The 19,581-nt window shown below is 39.3% G+C and overlaps 1 protein-coding gene across 1 annotated transcript in view; it reads left to right on the top strand.

Moving 5' to 3' along the window:
• Positions 1-10,485, top strand: part of rfng (RFNG O-fucosylpeptide 3-beta-N-acetylglucosaminyltransferase) — a 23,046-nt gene extending 12,561 nt beyond the window's left edge. Inside the window, exons 4-9 of the mRNA XM_040134865.1 lie at positions 1,378-1,480; positions 1,671-1,824; positions 2,021-2,106; positions 4,900-5,065; positions 5,326-5,411; positions 6,349-10,485. Of these exons, the coding sequence (XP_039990799.1) occupies positions 1,378-1,480; positions 1,671-1,824; positions 2,021-2,106; positions 4,900-5,065; positions 5,326-5,411; positions 6,349-6,424 (671 nt within the window). The 3' untranslated portion in view covers positions 6,425-10,485. The remainder of the gene's footprint in view (positions 1-1,377; positions 1,481-1,670; positions 1,825-2,020; positions 2,107-4,899; positions 5,066-5,325; positions 5,412-6,348) is intronic.
• Positions 10,486-19,581: the final 9,096 nt, after the last annotated feature.

Here is a 19,581-nt window from a genome sequence, read left to right as displayed (position 1 = left end):
ATGACTGTGAAACTTCTTGATAACATTACGATTTCAAGATCTTTGCTGATTGCCTTGTAGCTTTTGGAATTGTTATGATTTCTGATAATAGCTTTTCTCATGCTGTCAGAGAGCTCTCTTGTCTTCACCATTGTGAAAAAGAAACTGGAAACAATCAGCCCCTTTTTATACAGTAAAACCATCTTTCATTGGTTAATTCAGGTCTTGTGAACACTGAAAATAGTTTTTTATTTTGTTTGAGGAACTAATTTAAATTCATCAAAAGGGTGGCAATAATTGTGTCAAGCGTACATTTTATGTCTGTATTTTTTATTTCACTAAATGAAAGCATTTTTTTTATGTTTATCAATAACTTAAATCACACACTACATCTTCTCTTCAGCTCACCTGGGAAAGAATCTTTACAGCCTGATCCATCATGACACTGTTCTGCAGATATATCCAGACATCCAGCATTCACTGCATCCAGGAGAAACATCTGTTCATAAACTTTTCTACCTCTATGAGGAAAATAATTCTTCTGCGGGATGGAATTTTTTTAGATGTAGATGTAGCCGATTGTAGCAAATTGCAGTTTAATTTACTGTCTTTTTGTGTTGTGTTTTTAGGTTTAATAAGAAAAGGTTTAAAAAAGGTTTTAAATTAAGTCAACAGTGTTTTGTTGTGGTGCAGTTTGAGAGAGAAAACAATTGACATTTGAAAGATGTAGTCACTAAATGCATTTTGTGTCAAAGCAATGAAAAGTGATCCACAGTTCAGTACACTGACTTCTGTTTGGAGAGTTTTGAAAAAGGGAACTCAGTATTGAGAAACGTGTATAACCAATTGTGAAAAAAAGTTAAATAAAAGAAGATAAGGACATGACAAGATACACAAAGAAGTTGAATAGATTGAAGAATGCTGTTTGTGCAGATGTAAACTGAATGTTCATCCTGTTATCAGACAACAGATATGCAGGCTGTCCAAGTATGTCAATGTTCATGGCGGATATTAACATTCTGTTATATACGGATATAGATTTCAGGACTATGTGCAAATGCGGGTATGTATATCCTCATATAACACATGGCATCATATTGTCCAATTGTTCAGTGTTTGAACTTGTACATACAGTGTATGTGTCACTGGAATATGTAGTCTCGTGCATGGATGGAAATACACTTTTTCAAACAAAGCCGTTGGGAGATGAATGGTAAAATTTCTAATGCACAGTATCTCAAGTATGAATAATCTATATGCCCCAGTACGAACAAGTAATTTACATTTGTATGAATAATCTGTAACCATCATACAAAGTATACAGGTGTAGGTGCAGTAATATACTCTACACAACAGCATGGAACTGAACTGTTCTGTCCTCTGCTGTCTCTTCCACAGGAGCCAACATCATCAACACTAACTGCTCAGCAGCTCACACCCGACAGGCTCTGTGTTGTAAGATGTCTGTGGAGTACGACAAATTCATCGAGTCTCAGAAAAAGTGAGTGAAACGTGATCTGTCCCTGATCTGAATAAACTAGTTTAGCCAGGACACAATAAACAGTTAACAATTAATTAACCAATGACATTCTAGGAGCTGATGGCAAGCCCACCAACACAATTAACACCTACATGTATATACATACAATCTAATGTACAATGCTGACTGTGCTTATGTGTGTGTGTTATAGGTGGTTCTGCCATGTGGATGATGATAACTATGTGATTCTGCCCAGCTTGCTGCGAGTCCTCTCCTCCTACCACCATACCCAGGATGTCTACCTGGGCCGGCCCAGTCTAGATCACCCTATAGAGGCTGCAGAGAGAGTCAAGAGTGACGGATCAGTCAGTTAACTTACAACTTATTAGGAGTTTCTAGTTCCAGTAATTGACAAATATAGCAGCAAGCACTACCTTTTCATGTTTAAACTTTGGAGATGGATAAAGTTATATTTAGAAATCCAGGCTTCAGAGTGTCCCTTCAGATGTAACAAATGTCTTTTTCTTTCTGGCTGATCTGGTTATTTTTGTCTCATTTCAGGTGTCTGTTAAGTTCTGGTTCGCCACAGGTGGAGCAGGTTTCTGTATCAGCAGAGGTCTGGCACTGAAAATGAGCCCGTGGGCCAGGTAGGTCATGGATTCTCGTGGTCTTTAAACTAATTCAAGCTATCGAACCTGCTGAAGCCAGGGTACTCACTTCAGGCAGGCTAACTCCATTTTATGGTAAAAAAAAACATACATTTTTGTGAACAGTAAGAACATCACAAATCTGACTAGCAAAAGAATAATTAGAAAAAAAATATTGAGGAAATGTCTTTAGATAACCCTCAGAGATTGTGCCTGGACTGCTAGTTAGCTAGAGTATGTTTTAAGGAATAGACGAGGACAGAATTGTCAGACACTCATGTCAACAGAACAAGAGTTTCGAGATACAGATGGTGGCACTGGTCCCCTTAGTTTAAAAGCAGCATGTGGCTTCAGTGCATTGTGACCAATAGGGAAACTGGGTTCCTCTGCTTTATTCAGCATGTATACACCATGTTAACACAAAAAGCTTAGGAACTGACACCAAAATCTGATATTGCTTACATGCAAATGTTACACCAACTTTTCTTAATGTTAAATAAAGCCTCTATTGCAGTTATCAATTATCAGATGATATATCATTTTCATCAGACATTTGTATACATTTCCCCTCCCTCTTCCAGGATTTTTCAGTCCTGTATACTCCAAAATTAAATTAAAGTATTTCGAAAGTTACTAATTTTTTGTTCTTCAGGCTCTGAGCTTCAGCAAATGAATTTGAAAACGAAATAATGGGTACTGCAATAAAGTGCCAAATTTGTAAACATCAACATAGAAAGAACTGTGTGGGAAATATAGCCCCTTTAACCCACAGTGCCAACTTTTAGGGTTTTAAAAGTAATTGGACAGATGAGCATGAAGTCAAACAAAATCATCATATTTAATATTTAATGGAAAATCCTTTGCAGTCAATTACTGCCTGAAGTCTTTGACCCACACTTTGTATCTTCCCTGGTGATGTTCTCCCAGAGCTTCACTGCAGCCTCCTTCAGCTCTTGCTTTTTGCGGGGTCTCACTGCCTTTAGCCTGGTCTTCACCAATTGGACTGCTAGTCAGTCGGACTGAGATCAGGCGACTGACTCGGCTAGTCTAGAATAGTCCACCTCTTCACCCTGGCCGTATGTTTAGAATCATTGTCCTGCTCAAATGTTGTCCGATGAGTTTTGATGCATTTGACTGAATCTGATCACAGAATGCTCCTGTAAACTTCTGCATTGGTGTTGTTGCTTCCATCAGCCATTAAATCATAAATATAAACCATTGTGCTAGTTCAGTTGGCAGGCATACATTCCCAAGCCATAACAGAACCACCATCATGTTTGACAGATGAGGTGGTGGGTTTGGGTCAAGAGCTGTTCCTTTTTTTTTTCTCCACACTTTCCTCTTTCCATCATTTTGTCCTTGGTTGATTTTGTTTCATCAGTCCATAGAACTTCCTTCCAGAACTCTGTTTTTGTGAACTGCAGCCTGGCCTCCCTTTTTTTGAGGTTTACCAGGGGTTTGCATCTTGTGGTGAATCCTCTGCAGTTATAGTCATGAAGTCCTCTCTTGATCGTTGACAAGGAAATATGTCCGCCTACATCCTGGTGAGCTTTCTTGACTTGCTATGCAGACATAAAGGGTTTTTTTTTCACCGTGCAAATGATTTTCCAGTCGATTTTCCAGTCATCCTTCCAGACTTGTGCTCCTCAGTCTGCCAGCTCGTTTGACATTTTCTAGTTTTCCTGTACACATCAGCTTTTTATGCCTCTGCTGGCGACAGCCGTGGTTGGAGGCATTATGTTTTCATACCTCAGTTCCATTCTTGTGAACGTGAGGGAATTTCATTACATCTGGCACAGACAATTCTCTTGGAATAAAGGATGAACCTTTTTAAAATTTGGTAGTCAAAGATCAAGGTTACTGTGACTTGACAAACCGCGTTTTTGGCCACAACTAAAGAATTCATATGCCAATCATGACAAACTTTCACACAAATGTGTAATACAAAAAAATGATGACGTGATGACATTTTATATCAAAACTGTTAAAGGTCAGCATCGCTTTGACATCATAATGTTCTGCAAAAACACTTTTCTGGCCATTATTCAATGCCATAACTCAGAAACAGATGGGGAGATTGAGACCATATTTCACATTTGTTCAGATAGCTAACTGGTGACACTAATCATGGATGCCCTCCTTGAAACTGTAGTGATTGAGTAGATCTTCTGTGCTATCGGGTTGAAGATGTGTGTGAAGCATCCACATTTTAGAAATTGTAGCTTCTTTGGAGCAACATTTATATTTGAAGCATTTTCAGCTGTCAGGGCTACAACTTTGTGTTCAATCAGAATCAGCTGTGATGGCCAAGCATGTGAACACATACAAGAGTGGCGGAGGCCCACAACCACTAGTTTTAAAATGTACCCAATTGTTGAGTTTGGCAAACCAACTACCTTTGATATCTCTCTGATAGCTTTTTCCTTTTTCATTACACTACTATTTCTGTCACTTTTTATATGAACAACTGAGTGCTGCAATTACGAATATACTCAGGATCTGAAAATGTGCACTGTTATCCCCATATTTAAATAATATCACATCTCCCCCCTCTCTGTGACAGCCGGCTTTATACCCCACCTTTGAGTCTTGCCATTTGGATCAGTTTTAAACACTTTTGATTTCTGATGTAGTCAGACAACACATCGTAAGAACTAGTTTTTTTCAAGCATGACCCGGACCGGGTTACTCACTTTCTTCCTAAGGTCTTTAGGAAGAAAGTGCGCTTCGGTTGTTAGTGTTAAAAACACATTTTGATAGGCTGTTGGCTAAAACTCTGTCTTGTGGTTTCAGTTTAGGGAATTTCATAAGCACAGCTGAGAAGATCCGACTTCCGGACGACTGCACCATTGGCTACATCATCGAGGCTCTGCTAGAGGTTGCCCTAACACACACACACCTCTTCCATTCTCACCTGGAGAACCTGCAGAAGCTGCCCCCTGACTCTGTCCTGGAACAGGTTAGTATGTGCGTGTGTGTATGTGTGTTTTTTGTTATGTTCGTTTCATGTGCAATACAGTAAGGTCTGAGACACTAAGAAAACTGTTGCCATTTAAAAAGGTGCTAACTTGAAAATATATTTAAATGGTATAATTAAAGAGCGAATACATATCACATGAATATGTCAGTATCACATTAGCATCTAAAAATGTTTTGGTTGTGTTTTTACGGTCTACAGTGAAGTCAAAACAACTATGTTGTATGTTTGTTTTGCAACAGGTGACTCTCAGCTATGGAGGCTTTGAGAACAGAAGAAATGTGGTCAGCATTGCTGGAGGTTTTTCACTGGCTGAAGACCCCACACGGTAAACACATTAATAACAAAACAAGTTAATATGTACTCAGTGCTCCTTCACAGAGTCCCATGGCTCTTTTCAACATTTGATGTCACATACGGTATCTGTGAGAGTTCAGACTATGGTTAAACTAGTACTCTAAGCCAAATATGGCCTCTTATTAAAAATGAGTTGGGGTTTATTGAAATGGTCAACTTTTGGTACCATTCATGTCAACAGTGTTCTGAAGCAATCATAAGTATCAGTGTCATAAGTGATCAAAGCTTGTATTAATGGTAATGTGGTACTAAGTTGGCACTTACGTTGTGAAATTTTGTTGTGCATTTTTATATTTGTTAGAGCTATTTATGAGTTTGCAGTTTGTTTACTTATGTTGAAAAAAATAAGTATCATATTGTAGAGCTTTAGCATTCTGCATCTTACTTGGCCTGGCTTGCAGTCGGCATTCCATTTCATCCCAAAGGTGTTGGATGGGGTTGAGATCAAGGCTATGTGCAGACAAGTCAAGTTCTTCCACAGTAAATTGGGAAAAAGTGTGTTGTACTATGCTGGAGCATTAAGATTTGCCTTAATTGGAACCAGGGGGCCTAGAGCAAACCTGGAAAGTCAAACCCAGGACAAATGTACTAATTTGGATGTGTCCACATAGTTTTGGTCTTATACTGTACTTGAAGTGTGTACTGTGGAGCAGTACTACTTAGGGAAATTTAAGCTTTTGGTCAGGTCAGGACATATCAGAAATGGTGACGAAAACCTAATTGACACATCCTTGAAACATAAGATGCAGTTTGATTATTTGTATGATTATTTTTGAATTGATCAATCCTCCACAGTTTTTTCATAGGAATCCCTTGACCTAAAATGATGTTACTAAGGCATTTACTGTGGGAACACTGAACACTAGAAACTTGTCCTTTCCCTGACTCTGTCTCTTTTCATCCTGCAGGTTTAAGACAGTCCACTGCCTTCTGTACCCCGATACTGACTGGTGTCCAAAGCTCAAACTTCGAAAGAAAAACTGAAAGCCACTGTGTTTTTATCCCGCAGCAGTGACACCTGCTGAACCTTTATCCCACTGCCTCCCTCTGCCATGTTCAGATCAAGCTACATGTAGCTGGGAATACTGCACGTGTCATTAAGTGGATGCCTTTATCCAAAGCAGCCTCACCCCATGCTTCATGAATGCACAGTGCTAGTGTTTGTTTTTTTGTTGTTGCTTTTTTTTCTCTAGCTTTTGAGAGTTGGCTATTAACACTAACGTCCATGTTTCCCAACAGAACTGTCTCTGATAATTTAAGCAATTTATAACTTCATGTCATGGCCACTGTGTAGAAATTTTTCCATTTAATTCCTGAGTAATCATGATTTTTCCTTAGTTTGGTGTGTGACATTGCACTAAATGCTACACTTTCTCTGAGTGGTCATTGCTGTAGACAAGACTCCATCAAGAGTTATGAAACAATGCTACATACATGTTACATTGTTCAGAGTGTAATCATCATTTGCACAGTGTGAAAAAGTAGTCACATCAGCCTACTAGTTGAATTACTTAATTTTATTTACCTAGTGTAACTCTAGGACAGGTGATTGGTGTTTAATAATGGGAGATTTTCCCATTCATGTAAACACGGTGTGAATGAAGCGTAAGAGAATATTCAAAACATTTTGTCAATGCGGTCTGGAACCAACACTGCACTCTAGTTGCTTAATTGACCCAAAATCTAAAAGAAAATTGATTGAAGCTGCTGAATATAATCCACATGTTCTACAAAGATCAACCTCCAGGTTCACTTCACCGTTAGTGGTGTAGCAACAGAATTTGGAGCTCACTGTAATTGGAAATTTGTTATCGCTAAGCTCTTTGGGACTCACGGTTAACTTCTTTCTTGAAGTTATGTACATGTCTTGTATATTTGAATTATGTTCAGTGAAACTGATTTTTTTGTACCACTAATTCCACCATTAGAATTTCAAGCCATCCAAGTGAAAGCATTCAGATGGCCAGTCACCTAAAACAGTATAAACAAATGAATAGGACTATTATTTCTGGAACATTGGTCTGTTCATATACAGTACCCAGCATATTTTGCTACTCGATTGGTTGAGTTAAACCACAGTGGATGGATCCAAGAATCAGGCGAAGGGATGTTCCGAAGCTCAATGATCAAGGTGTGAAGTAGGATAAACATTAGCTAGTACTCTGAAATCTAGCACTCTTACTAACTATAGACATATATCCTAACTTACCCTCATTTGCAAATTACTTATGGGGACACTGTAAACATTCCTCCTCTCCATATTGGCTGTGATGCAAAACTTTTATAGAGCAAGTTAATACGAGTTTTCAGCAGGCTGACCCACATATCAAGTGGGTATTTTTTGGTTCTAGCAGTCCCTTGTATGTTTATTGCAGGTGTTTGGTCATGGCACCAAACCTACATGGGACTACCATGAGGAATACCTCTGCCATGGTTCAGCAAAAAGACTGTCTGTGTACACACAAAGAAGAAATTTTGTACCACAAAGATTTGACTTTAATCCATTTTTGCACCAATCAAGGACTGTGCATTTTGTCTGCTATATCTTACAATGCAGTCTTGCTGTGAAGGGATCTCTTCATTGTCAGTGTGGAGAAATAACTACAGCACTTTTAGGGTACAGATGGTCATGTGAGTGTTGTATTAAGAAAACTCAAATGTCTGAAACCTGTCATTTCAGTTTACTAGTTCGGTAAACTAGTTAGCTAGTCTACCAGTATGGTGTGACTACTAGTTTGTTAATTCAAAGAACTTAGAATGCATATCCAGTGCTGGCCTCCACCTTTCCTACTCCCTGCCTTTATCATTGGTTCAATGATAAAGGCAGAAAGAAGGTAAGATTAGCCCAATTCATAGGTTCAATCCACTGTGGTTTAACTTTACCAATAGAGTCGCAAACTGAGCTGGGTTACTGGCCGAGGCCATAGAAGTGATAACCCTAAAAACTCTGATGCTACCCCGTGGTTATAGATGACCATAAAAGAAGTCACTGCATTCAGAGTTCCTGCTTTGCCAGATAGCTATCTTGTGCTCTGAAATGTGATGGTTCTTTGGCTGTTTTTTTTTTTTTTGTTTTTTTTTGTCTCAAACATGAACTGAACGGAAGTTTGGTGTGATCAGAAATGAGATTATGTTTGTGCACTTGACAAAACCTCTGTGTAAGGTTTGTCTGCTGTGTGGGCAACCATTTATTTCAGTCTATTGTAATTATGTTGACACCCTCATATTCTCAGCTAAATACCTTCTGCTTCTTAATGTTTATAGTTTTGCACAACTTTGATTGTCACTTCCTGTATGTTACTGAGTGTATATGAGTTTACGTCTTTTCTGGCGTTTTTTTTTGTTGTTTGTTTGCTCTTGCATATTCACTTTTTTACATAGGTTGCAGTTGTAGCTCTGTGTATGCTTCTTTAAGGCACAGTAACTCTGGAGGCAGAGCAGTTTGTGTATTGGAGATATGATGCAGTCAGACCAAAAAAAAATCTGCCTGGCAAATTTCCTTGTGTGGTGTGGCGAAAAGCAGGAGGGTATAGGAAATAGTGTAGGTGGGTTTTAATCATAACCCGTAGGAGCTAGCATGGCTAGTGGGCTAACAACAGCAAGTGTCAAATCACCAAGTGTCAAATCAAACATTTCTGTCACTGTCCTCACACTCACTGCAACCAAGCAGCATCCCTCCTTCTCTGCTGCTTGTTTTTCTTTCGCCTTGCAGTTATAAAACAAGAATATAAAAAAAACCAAATTTTCCTAAATGAGAGGTCCGTCCCACCCCCTCTCTAAGTGGCTGGACATTGGAGAAAGTAGAGTTAGAATGAACTCTGTGCAAAGCAAAGGATCAATATGTGACTGGAAGTGAATGTTTCTTGCCCCGTTTCACAAAGACATGAATGGGAAGTGAATTTTGGTCTGACTGCACCATTTGACCTCAATGGGTGGAGCCAAAGAATGTCTCAACAACATTGCAATGGAATTTGGTATGTAGGGTCCCTAGAGGTTGGTTTGTAATAATTTGAGTGATCCCTGACCTTTATTTTAGCACTACCATAAGGTCAAAATGTTGAGCAACACTTTGGTACAAGATAAGGTATCATAAAAGTGGCTGGATGTCCCGGCCTGTAACCTGCGTGACTTTCAATTTAAAGTGTCAACATTAAGGCCACAGTTTTAACACTTGTACACATAAAAAATGAATTCAAATGGTTTGCATCACCATCAGGAGATATTTTACAATTGTACCTCTGTGGATAGCAAATTATTAGTCTGTTCTTTAGTTCCCCAAACTACAACCTACTAGCAGGGCTGTGGACCTTTAACCTTATTTTTATCAGCAAGGCCACTGGTGGGGCTCTAGGGATGGTAATAATGGTCGGTCAGCCCACCACTTTGGTCCAGACTGAAATACCACAGAAAATAATCGGAGGAATAGCCATAAATTTTGGATCAGACATTCATGCCCTGGATAGGATATATTTTAATACTCTGGTGATCCATGGACTTTTCATCTAGCACAAAAAAATCAGGTCAAGATTTTAATTTTTCCAATACGTTGGTTCATGACTAAATACCTGCAAAACTAATAACATTCCCATCAGTCTTAGATGCAATTCGTGTTTAATGGTAATCAGCGAATGTTAGCATGCTAACACGGTAAACCAAGGCGGTGAACTTGGCAAACATTACAGAGCACTGCTCTACCTAAGTATAGGCTTGCATACCCACTAGCGAGGTTGTAGACTCTCAGTTTTGTTTCCAGCCAAAGCCGTTAGACCCATCATTTTAGATCTGTTTCTTCTTTTGAATACAGGTTTGTGGTCTTGAGCTCTGACAACCTGGTTCTTTGACTCCACCCGCTCAGGTTACACACACCTACGTCAGTATTTCTGCCTGTAAAAGATATTTGTGTAAAACACCTGTTTACTTTTTTCCACACAAAACTAAAATCCAAAATCCAGAGGATATGTCTCACTGCAGGTCAGTGGGCAAGACTGGCGGAGAGAAGTGCTTTTATAAACTGTTAACCACAGATGTAAAATGTTGTTTGAAGAATAAAACCTTTCTGCATTCTCAAGGGTTTTGACTGTTTAATTGTACAGTTGCCACCATATTGCAGTATTGATGTTTGCTCTGTTTTCTTTGCCTCCCAGAACAGAACACCACATTACCAAGACTGTGCTTTGGCTGTACTGTAGTCATTGCAAAGTAAGTGACATCATGCATGGAATGAAATAACTGTTGTTTCACAACTCCTCCTGGGATCTGCTTCTCTGTAATCACTTAAACCCCTGTTAGACAGGCTGATGCGCTCACCGAGCTAAACACTGTGATACCAGTGATTTAATGAAGCTGGCGGAGCATAACAGTGATTTAGTGCTGTGGGACTTTCTGCTCCTATATCACAAACTCTGTGTGTGTGTGTGTGTGTGTGTGTGTGTGTGTGTGTGTGTGTGTGTGTGTGTGTGTGTGTGTGTGTGTGTGTGTGTGTGTGTGTGTGTGTGTGTGTGTGTGTGTGTGTGTGAATGTCTTTCTATGGTTGTGTGGACAAATTTTGGTTTGAAACCATTGTGGGGACATTTTGGCTGATCCTCACAACTTCAGGTGAGAATTAGGTTTAGGTTAGAATTAGGGTAAGGGTTGGGGTTAGGCATTTAGTTATGATGGTTAGGGTAAGGGGATAAGTAATTCATTATGTCAATGAGTGTCCTCACAACTAAACAAAAAAGACCAGCGTGTGTGTGTGTGTGTGTAAGTCTGCTCACTGCTACAAATCAAAAATATTAACTGATCATACCAGCTGATTATACTTTTAAGATGTGAATGAGTTCTTGCTTTTAAAATTTTAAAAAGGAAGCCACACATCAATATCTTGTAGGTTTAAATATGCAGAATATGTGGAGTCAAAATTATAATATGCATTTTTTTAGATTAATCTCAAATACAGTATTGTTTATTTATCATTAGTATTTTTTGACCTGTGCGCTCTCCATAATAGTCCCTTTTTTATTTTTGAGGCATACGTTTCTATCAGTACCAAGTGCCCACCTGAGTTTTAGTTGTTACATTGTACATAAAAGGTTCATACAAAGTTTGTGGTTTTTATTTTTAGCATTTTCACCAGGAATATGAAAAGGGGATAACAAGTTAATAATGAGGTAAATAATTTGTATTTAGCATAACTGGAGGCTTATTTGAATTTATGATACACAAATCATAATTTTGACAAAATAATATTAAGATTCATAAGAAACAATTACCCAAGTAACACTAAATTTGACAAAAAGGTTGTTTTAGTTTGTTTGATGCAATTTCCAAAGTCAAGAATCAATTAAATTACTTTGAAAAAAATTATTGTACTTTACTTTTTCCTAGCAAGAATAGGCTTCCACAAAAATATATTTAAAACGACTCTTCAAAATTAGGTTGTCCTCTCTCCTGTTTTATCCCAAGATCGTTGCTGGATTTCTATCAGGCTTACTTACAGCAGACATTTTGATTTGTCTCAGTAAGAAAAGCCCAGGTGTTACTGTGTTACTGTCCCAGTAAGCCGTGAAAATGCGACAGTGAGCCAGCATGAACAAAACCAGTACCCAGGTTAGTTAAAAAAGCAGGAGACTGATTTCAGACATCATTTATTTTATTTACACCTATGCTTTTCCTGCTGTGACATGTCCAAATGGATTCCATGAAAAAGGCCAAACGGGCAAAGTCTTGCAGGGCCCATGGAGGTAGGTAGAGATACAGTATATTATACATTACTCGTTAGTGTATAATTCTAACAACGTTCAGTTCTCTGCACACACCTGAAAAATATCTCTGAATATAAATGAAAAAGATAACATTTCCCAAGGTTGCGTCCAAATCAACGAGAGGCATTTTTACTGCACACATTGGGTTTAACATATACATAGAAGTACACTAGCTTCAATCATTCAAGGAGGAATCCATAATTATCACATTGCAAGTATTTATATTATCTGTCTATCCTACAGTACTCATGCCATTATCAATCATCCATTAGTGATCAGAAAAACTACATATAGAGGACATAACAGATGAAAATGATAATATCCACAATCATCTTGTGCAGTATCCATTTTTGTTTGTTTTTTTGTTATTTGGCTACAGTGTACAGTTAGATTACTTGTTAAAGGAAAAGGTAATATGCTGATAATGTTGTGTATTTTTCAAATTCCATGTGCAGACCCATCAATTAATGTGTCCCTTCTAACAATATTGTGTGTGTATCCAAAGCCTGATATATGTTATTCCTCTTAGCTATAGAGCTCCATTATTGTTCAAAAACTATTACAGTGAGCTACACCGTTGCACTGGGTGACATGTTCCTTCATCACCATGAACGCACACACCATTATTTATTTTGACTCAGTCTCACACACACATCGTCCTGCTGCCAGAAATACTCACTAGAACAACAAATGTATATGAATCCACCGCTGAAAATAGTCACCAAAAAATTCACAATTCCTCCTGCTTTGTTTGATTAAAAACTACAGTGACAGGCTGTTTAAGGAAATTACACAGACCTTTTAATAAATTAAACTATATATACGTGTGCTGTTTTTAAAGATTGGCTTGGCTTGAGAGCCAGGGACAGGGTAGGGAAATCAGATAGTAGTCAGAGATGGCCTAACACATTGTGGGTTTTGGTCTGTTCATGGGATTTATTGGCAATTAGAAAAATATAGAATAACTACTAATGTATCCTTTAAATAGGTAAGAAATGAATGTTTCAGCCAAAGTGCATGAATGCCATTAGACTGCAATGCCCCATATGGGAGTTTTTCCACTTTTCAGTTGATTTAGAGGTTTCCTCAGTTGGGCCCTTTGATCTGTCTGTATACAGACAAAGTGGTCAGACGTTAGATTGTTTTTACTGCAGAAACAAAAACTGAGTCTTTATCAAGAGGTGCCTCAAATTTGATCTTGAAATCTGACTGGAAAAGATAACAGAATGTTGGGATTGATTAGATGGTTCATACTTGGAAACAGCATTTGATAAAATATGGTCACCACAAAATTAGATTTTTTAAAAATTATTTCTTAGCATTTTCACCTTTATTGATAAAGGTAGACAGGAAATGAGAGAGAGAGAAGCGGTATGACACACAACAAAGGTTCCCCAGCTGGAATCGAACCAGGGACATCGCAGTTACAGGGGCTTCAGAAAATATTCAGACCCCTTCTTTTTTTGCACACTTATTTGTGCTGTAGATTTAATTGTAAATTGATAAACTGCCATTTTTTTTCCATCAGTCTACATTCAATAAACTATGATGACACAGGCAACTGGACTTTCTTGAGGTTTTTGATGAAGTTTCATCTCTCATCCAAAAGGCTTCTTTAGTTCTAACTGACTGGTGGGGGACCCAGGCATTTGATCTCTTGTAGTTTTGTTAACACCTGGAAAGTCGTTGAGTTCACGTGTGAGTTGTTGACGCACCTAGCCATCATGTGAGTCGTTAGGGTCACATGAGTCATGGTGTGAATTGGTGTTCAGCTGTCTGGGATGGAATCTCAAGACTGCATTGTAGGTGGCTAATGAGTGGTGTTGTAGACCACTTCCACTTTGACATAGATGGCTCCTTTCACTCCTCTTTCAAAATATTGGTTTTCTCTGGACAAAATGTGTACATTGATGTCCTCAAATGAGTGTCCATTGTCCTGCAGATGTAGGAGGACTGCTGAGTCCTTACCTGAGGAGTGGGCTCTCCTGTGCTGTGCCATGCATTTGTGAGGCTGTTTTGTTTCCCAAGCGTACAAGTCTGTGCATTCTTCACACCATACACTACCTGGCTCTGCTTATGTCTGGATGTTTTGTCCATGGGGTGGACAAGCTTCTGCCTCAGAGTGTTACTGGGCTTTAAGTGCAAAGGGATGCGGTGTTTTTTGCAAATCCTCCTGAGTTTTTCGGATACTCCTGAAACGTTTGGAATGACAATGTTATTCTGTTTATGGTCATTTTCTTCTCTGTCTGTTCTGTATCTTTTTGTGGTTTAAATGAAGGCCAGGTTTGGGTAACCACACATTTTAAGTGCTTCCCTGATGTGTTTTTGCTCCTTGTCTTCTTGCCCAGTTACTAAGTTTGGCCGGGCGGCCAACTCTAGGAAGAGTTGTGGTGGTTCCAAACTTCTTCCATTTCCAATTATGGAGGCCACTGTGCTCCTGGGAACACTCAGAGCTTTAGAAATAGTTTTATAACCCTACCCTGATCTATGCCTCGCCATAGTTTTATCGTAGAGGTCTACATCGAGTTCCTTGGACTTCATTGCTTGCTTTTTGTCCTGACATCTAGTGTAAATTGTGGGACCTTATATACACAGGTATGTGCCTTTCTAAACTATGTCCAATCAATTTAGTTTGCCACAGGTGGACTCCAATCAAGTTCTAGACACATCTCGAGGACAATTAAAGCAAACTGGAAGCACCTGATCACAATTTGGCAAAGGGTCTGAATACTTTTGTAAATGAGAGATGTCAGTTTTGGATTTAATTAAATCTGGAAAAAATTCAAAAAACCTGTCACTATGTCATTATGGGTATGAGAAATTTTAAAGTTAAATCTACAACGCAATAAAATGGCAGAAAGTAAAACGTTCTGAATACTTTCTGAAGATACTGTATATGGTATGCACCTCAACCATTCAGCTACATGGATGCCCAACTTTTCCTTTTTTATCCAAACATAACCATGATCCTTGCCGAATCTTAACCATACTGTGGTTGCATTGTGTAGATATTATAGAAGTGAGAATTTTTGAGAACCTTAGCGTTGGATGTAGATAAAAAGTTTTCACTGAAGGTGATGCAAGGTTTGGCAGAATCGTCCAGTATCTACATTCTTGTCTGCTGATAGATTTGCATTTACATGGTTGTCATGCTCACACCATTGAAAAGTTACATCTGAAAAATACTACCTTGTCCTTTGAGAGTGTTGCACTAACTCTGAATAATCCACAAACCTGACTGTAAATAGTTTTCATAAAGACTATGTCTTCAATAGAGATTAGTCCTACAGAAAAATGTTGACATAAAGATTAATGGATTAGCCATAGTATTTTCCTATACATTGATTTATCTTGATTGAAAAGAGCAGGACTGCATATGATTTGGACTGATTTTGGCATGATTTGGCCAGGTAGAGTAACTAACAGCAGAGCAGTACAGACTCCTTAAGCTGTTGCTCCCCACAATACAGCTGTCATCACTAAATACAGTCCCTTTGATTCCTCTGAAAGTCACTCCTATAGATACCAGCTCTATCCAATTTACCTCCCAGTAACAGTGACCAGGCAGACCATTTCTACACAGCAGCTGGTACGAGCACTAAAACCTCTCGGAGTGATAAGGATATTCCTCCTACTCATCTGTCACAATGTTGTTATGTAGAGAACAAGGCACAAAAACAGCCTTTATTGACTAAATGAACTTGCTGTGTCATGTTTTGCCTAATGCTTGGATCTTCTTTTCTGTTTATCTTCCTGTATTTTGACAGATTTCACATAGGTGTACATGATAAATAGACCAGACCATAGAGGAACAGGTGGAAATTACAAATCACTTTGCTCATTCACTGACTGTTTGGATTGATGGATTTATCAAAGCTTTTCACTGAAAGCAGCGGCCCGCTGCTGCTGGAAATTATACTGATCAGAGCACTGAGACTGAAATAAAAAAAGTAAAGTTGCGACCATAGAACCAAAAAAAATGATATTTTGTCAAGAAATCAATCAGCTGTAGGCCTTGAAGATTTAATTCTTTCTTGCTATCAACTAAGATTTATGCCAAAATCCTTATTACTCATTTTGCAAATGAACTCCAGTTCTTTTATGTCCGTATGTGCCATGTAGGAATCACTTCAAGTATACATTCAAAGCAAGATTATCTTGTTCACCTCCTAAATTTCTAAACAGTGGAGGTCTCAATTATTCTCAATTTAGACACTATTATTGATATCTTCAATTTAGACAATATGCTGAGTTCCCTAATCAATAACAAGAAGAGGCTTACCATACAAGCAAAACAGAGTTTAACACCTTAATTGACTAATCAAGTAGTCCAATTACTTCGCAAATTACTGCTAAAATTATTTTGAATGTGGGAATAAACCCAGCAAACTACTTGACCTGCAGTTAGGGCCACAAAAAGTGATGCTCCCTTTCCCCCCTCCCTTTCACTGTTACTGTGGAAGCCCTCGCCATAGGTTTTTGCTCCAACAGTGACATCTCTGGTATTACCAAAGTAGGTCTGTAATGAAAGATCTTTCTCTATGCTGATGAAATCATCCTTTTTATTGGGCAGTCAGCCCATGGCCTTGAGAGCGGTTGAGCGGGGAACTGTGGTCAGATGCCCTGGTGATTTTAGCATCGCAGACCAGAAAGCCTTTTGTGGATGATCTGGGGCCTGGAAGACAGCGGAGCAGGGGCCCTCAGGCAGATGGCCCAGGGGCTGGAGAACAGCAGAGGAGCAGGGAACCTCATGCGGACGGCCCAGAAGCTTGAGACTGGCAGAAATATCAGTACCCAGGAAAGGCGACTGCTGAAATTCTTCATGGTCAGGATCACACAGGAAGCCAACCGAGCAAATCCAGTGGTAGTTGATTTGGGTGCAGGCCAGAGGCTAGCCGACTGTGTAGCAGGTCTCTGGGAAGCATGCGACATGGCTTTACAGCTTCCAAAAGGTATCCAGTGACTCCAGGAAGCCTGGCTCTTCATTTAGAGAAATGTCCTTAGACACTCCGAAGTCCTCCCAGTTAAATGGCAGGCCAAGCGAGAGGTAATCTGCTGGGTCCTTGGCAGGCCAAGCGAGAGCTAATCTGTTGGGTCCATGGTGGCAAAATCATACTGTCATGGCTGTTGGTAGGAGCACTGGCAGGGATGACACAAGTGCAGACACACAGGCAGGCTGGTGCAATGAAGTTACTTTAACAGAAATAATTATGAAGACCAGGCTTATAGGCAGGTAGGCAGGCAAGTTAATAGACAACAGGTAACTAAATACAGGTAGCACACAAGGTAATAGAAACGAGATCCCACAGCACGAACAGCACAAATGGAAACATACTGAGACATTAGCAAACAGTCTAGCAACGTACTGAGGAAAGAAGGCTGGTATAAATACAGAGAAGAAAATGAGGGGAATGAGGAAGAGGAGTGTAGGTAGGTGGTGATGTTCCAGGGATTGGGAACGGGAAACAGGTGAGCCAGTGGAACTGGGAGCATTAGGAAAGTCTGAGGAGATGGTAGTTGGATATTCAGAATATTTTAGTCAGAAACACTTGAAAAGAAAATCACCATTTACTGCAACTGGTTGAACAGTTAGGAGATTGTCCTGTAAAAAACAAGCAAATAAGTTGTCTGTGCATCCGGTTATTATGATCTATTGTTAGGGTTTATTGATGGATGACCTCTAGCAGCCATAATAATTATGGGACCATGTCAGTGGTAAGAAGAGATTAGGGTGGATGGATGGGTTGACAAAACAAAGGACTTTCACACAGGAGACCCCTGTTTGTTTCCTTTGTGAAACCAATAGTTAATGTTGTTCCTTTCATCCATGACCATTCAAAAACCTTAATCACACGTTTATTATTTTAACCATGACAATGGCAGTCCTTTAACCTCAAGGAAGTACTTATTATAACCCAAACCATTATCTTTTCCTAAATTTAACCATGTAGTTTTTTGCAACAAAACCTAACAAAACTGTGACAGAATTCACAACCTTAACCGTGTGTTTATTATTGTTACCATGAGGAAGAAGGTCTGAAACACCTGCTGCTTGTATGCTTGAATGGGTCGCATCTGAGGGTAGGGACAGGCAATCTATGTGGTTGTTTAGGTTGGAGGACTTGTTGACAGTTTGATTTAAGTGGGAAAGGCTGCTCTCTGAAGGAGCTCTCAAAAAAAGGCAGCAGCTAGGGTTTTTTTTTTAGCTTTCCCGTAGTACTTGAAGTAAATGAAGCCTTGAAAGTTAGTGCAAACAATTCCTAGAGGTGCCCCAACTTGTGTACAGTGTACGAAATCCAGTGTAAAGGTCATTAAAGTATTGCTTTTTTCTAAATTTATCCTATAACAGAGAACAGTAAAGACCTAAACAACTAAGAAAATAATGCTTTATGATAATTTCTCTCCAAGAAAATCTAACAGTAAAATTATCATACTATGATCCCATCAATATTTAGTATTATTTGCTTAAAATGTCGCATTTTGAAGTAGTTATTACTGTTATTACTGTTAATACTGATACCTAATTTCCACTACAGATGCATGTGTTTAGTTATTATTCAGTTGTCTGTACATACACTTGGGACTTGGGGTTCATACACAGGGCCCAAATTTTCTTGCTACACCCCTGTTCCTGCTGTTGCCTATCATTGCACTAACTCTCCTCTCATTCCAGTTCCTGCTACTCCCAAAACTACCTGTGGTAACCCCTGTGCCTCTTGCCAGCTCCCATAACAGTATATATTTATATACCAGTCCACTTCCATTTTTCCCTACATGATCTTTACCATGACTCAGCTTAGCATATGTTTGAAAAAGGGCCTTTGGCAGACAAGGCTTACTGTCAGGGCCAATCCAAACTCCATCCTTAAAGGTTGCCCCTGAGCGTGACCACGAAGTTTGCTCTTGAGCAGAGGCAAGAGAGTGCCGGGAGATCTGCATATGGGCTGAGGTCAACTGGCACAGATAACAGATAGGAAAGAGAGGAAAAAGGTTCAGATGAGGCTGCTGCCTTTGCTGCTACATCTGCTGCTGCATTACCTGTGGAGATAGGATCTGTAGATGAAGTGTGAGCTTTGCATTTCACTACAGAAACAGCTTTCGGCATCCAAAAGGGCTGAAAACAAGTGTGTGATGTGCAATCGCTTTGCCTGCTGATGTCAGAAACCCTCTATGTTTCCATAATGTACCAAAATTATGTACTACACCAAATGCATAGCAGGAATCAGTTTATATATAACTATTTTATCTTTCACCATCTTACATGCCTCTGTGAGAGCAACTAACTCCGCTGCTTGTGCTGAAAAATGTGAAGGAAGTCTTCCACTAATAAGTGTTCATGTGATGTAACTACAGCAAAACCAACCTGACTAGCGCCCGTCTCGGGTGAAAGTGGGGCTG

This window comes from Xiphias gladius, chromosome 9, assembly GCF_016859285.1.
Source record: "Xiphias gladius isolate SHS-SW01 ecotype Sanya breed wild chromosome 9, ASM1685928v1, whole genome shotgun sequence".
Lineage (NCBI taxonomy): Eukaryota > Metazoa > Chordata > Actinopteri > Istiophoriformes > Xiphiidae > Xiphias > Xiphias gladius.
Note: the sequence above shows the minus strand (reverse complement) of the source record. Positions and strands in the feature narration are given on the sequence as shown.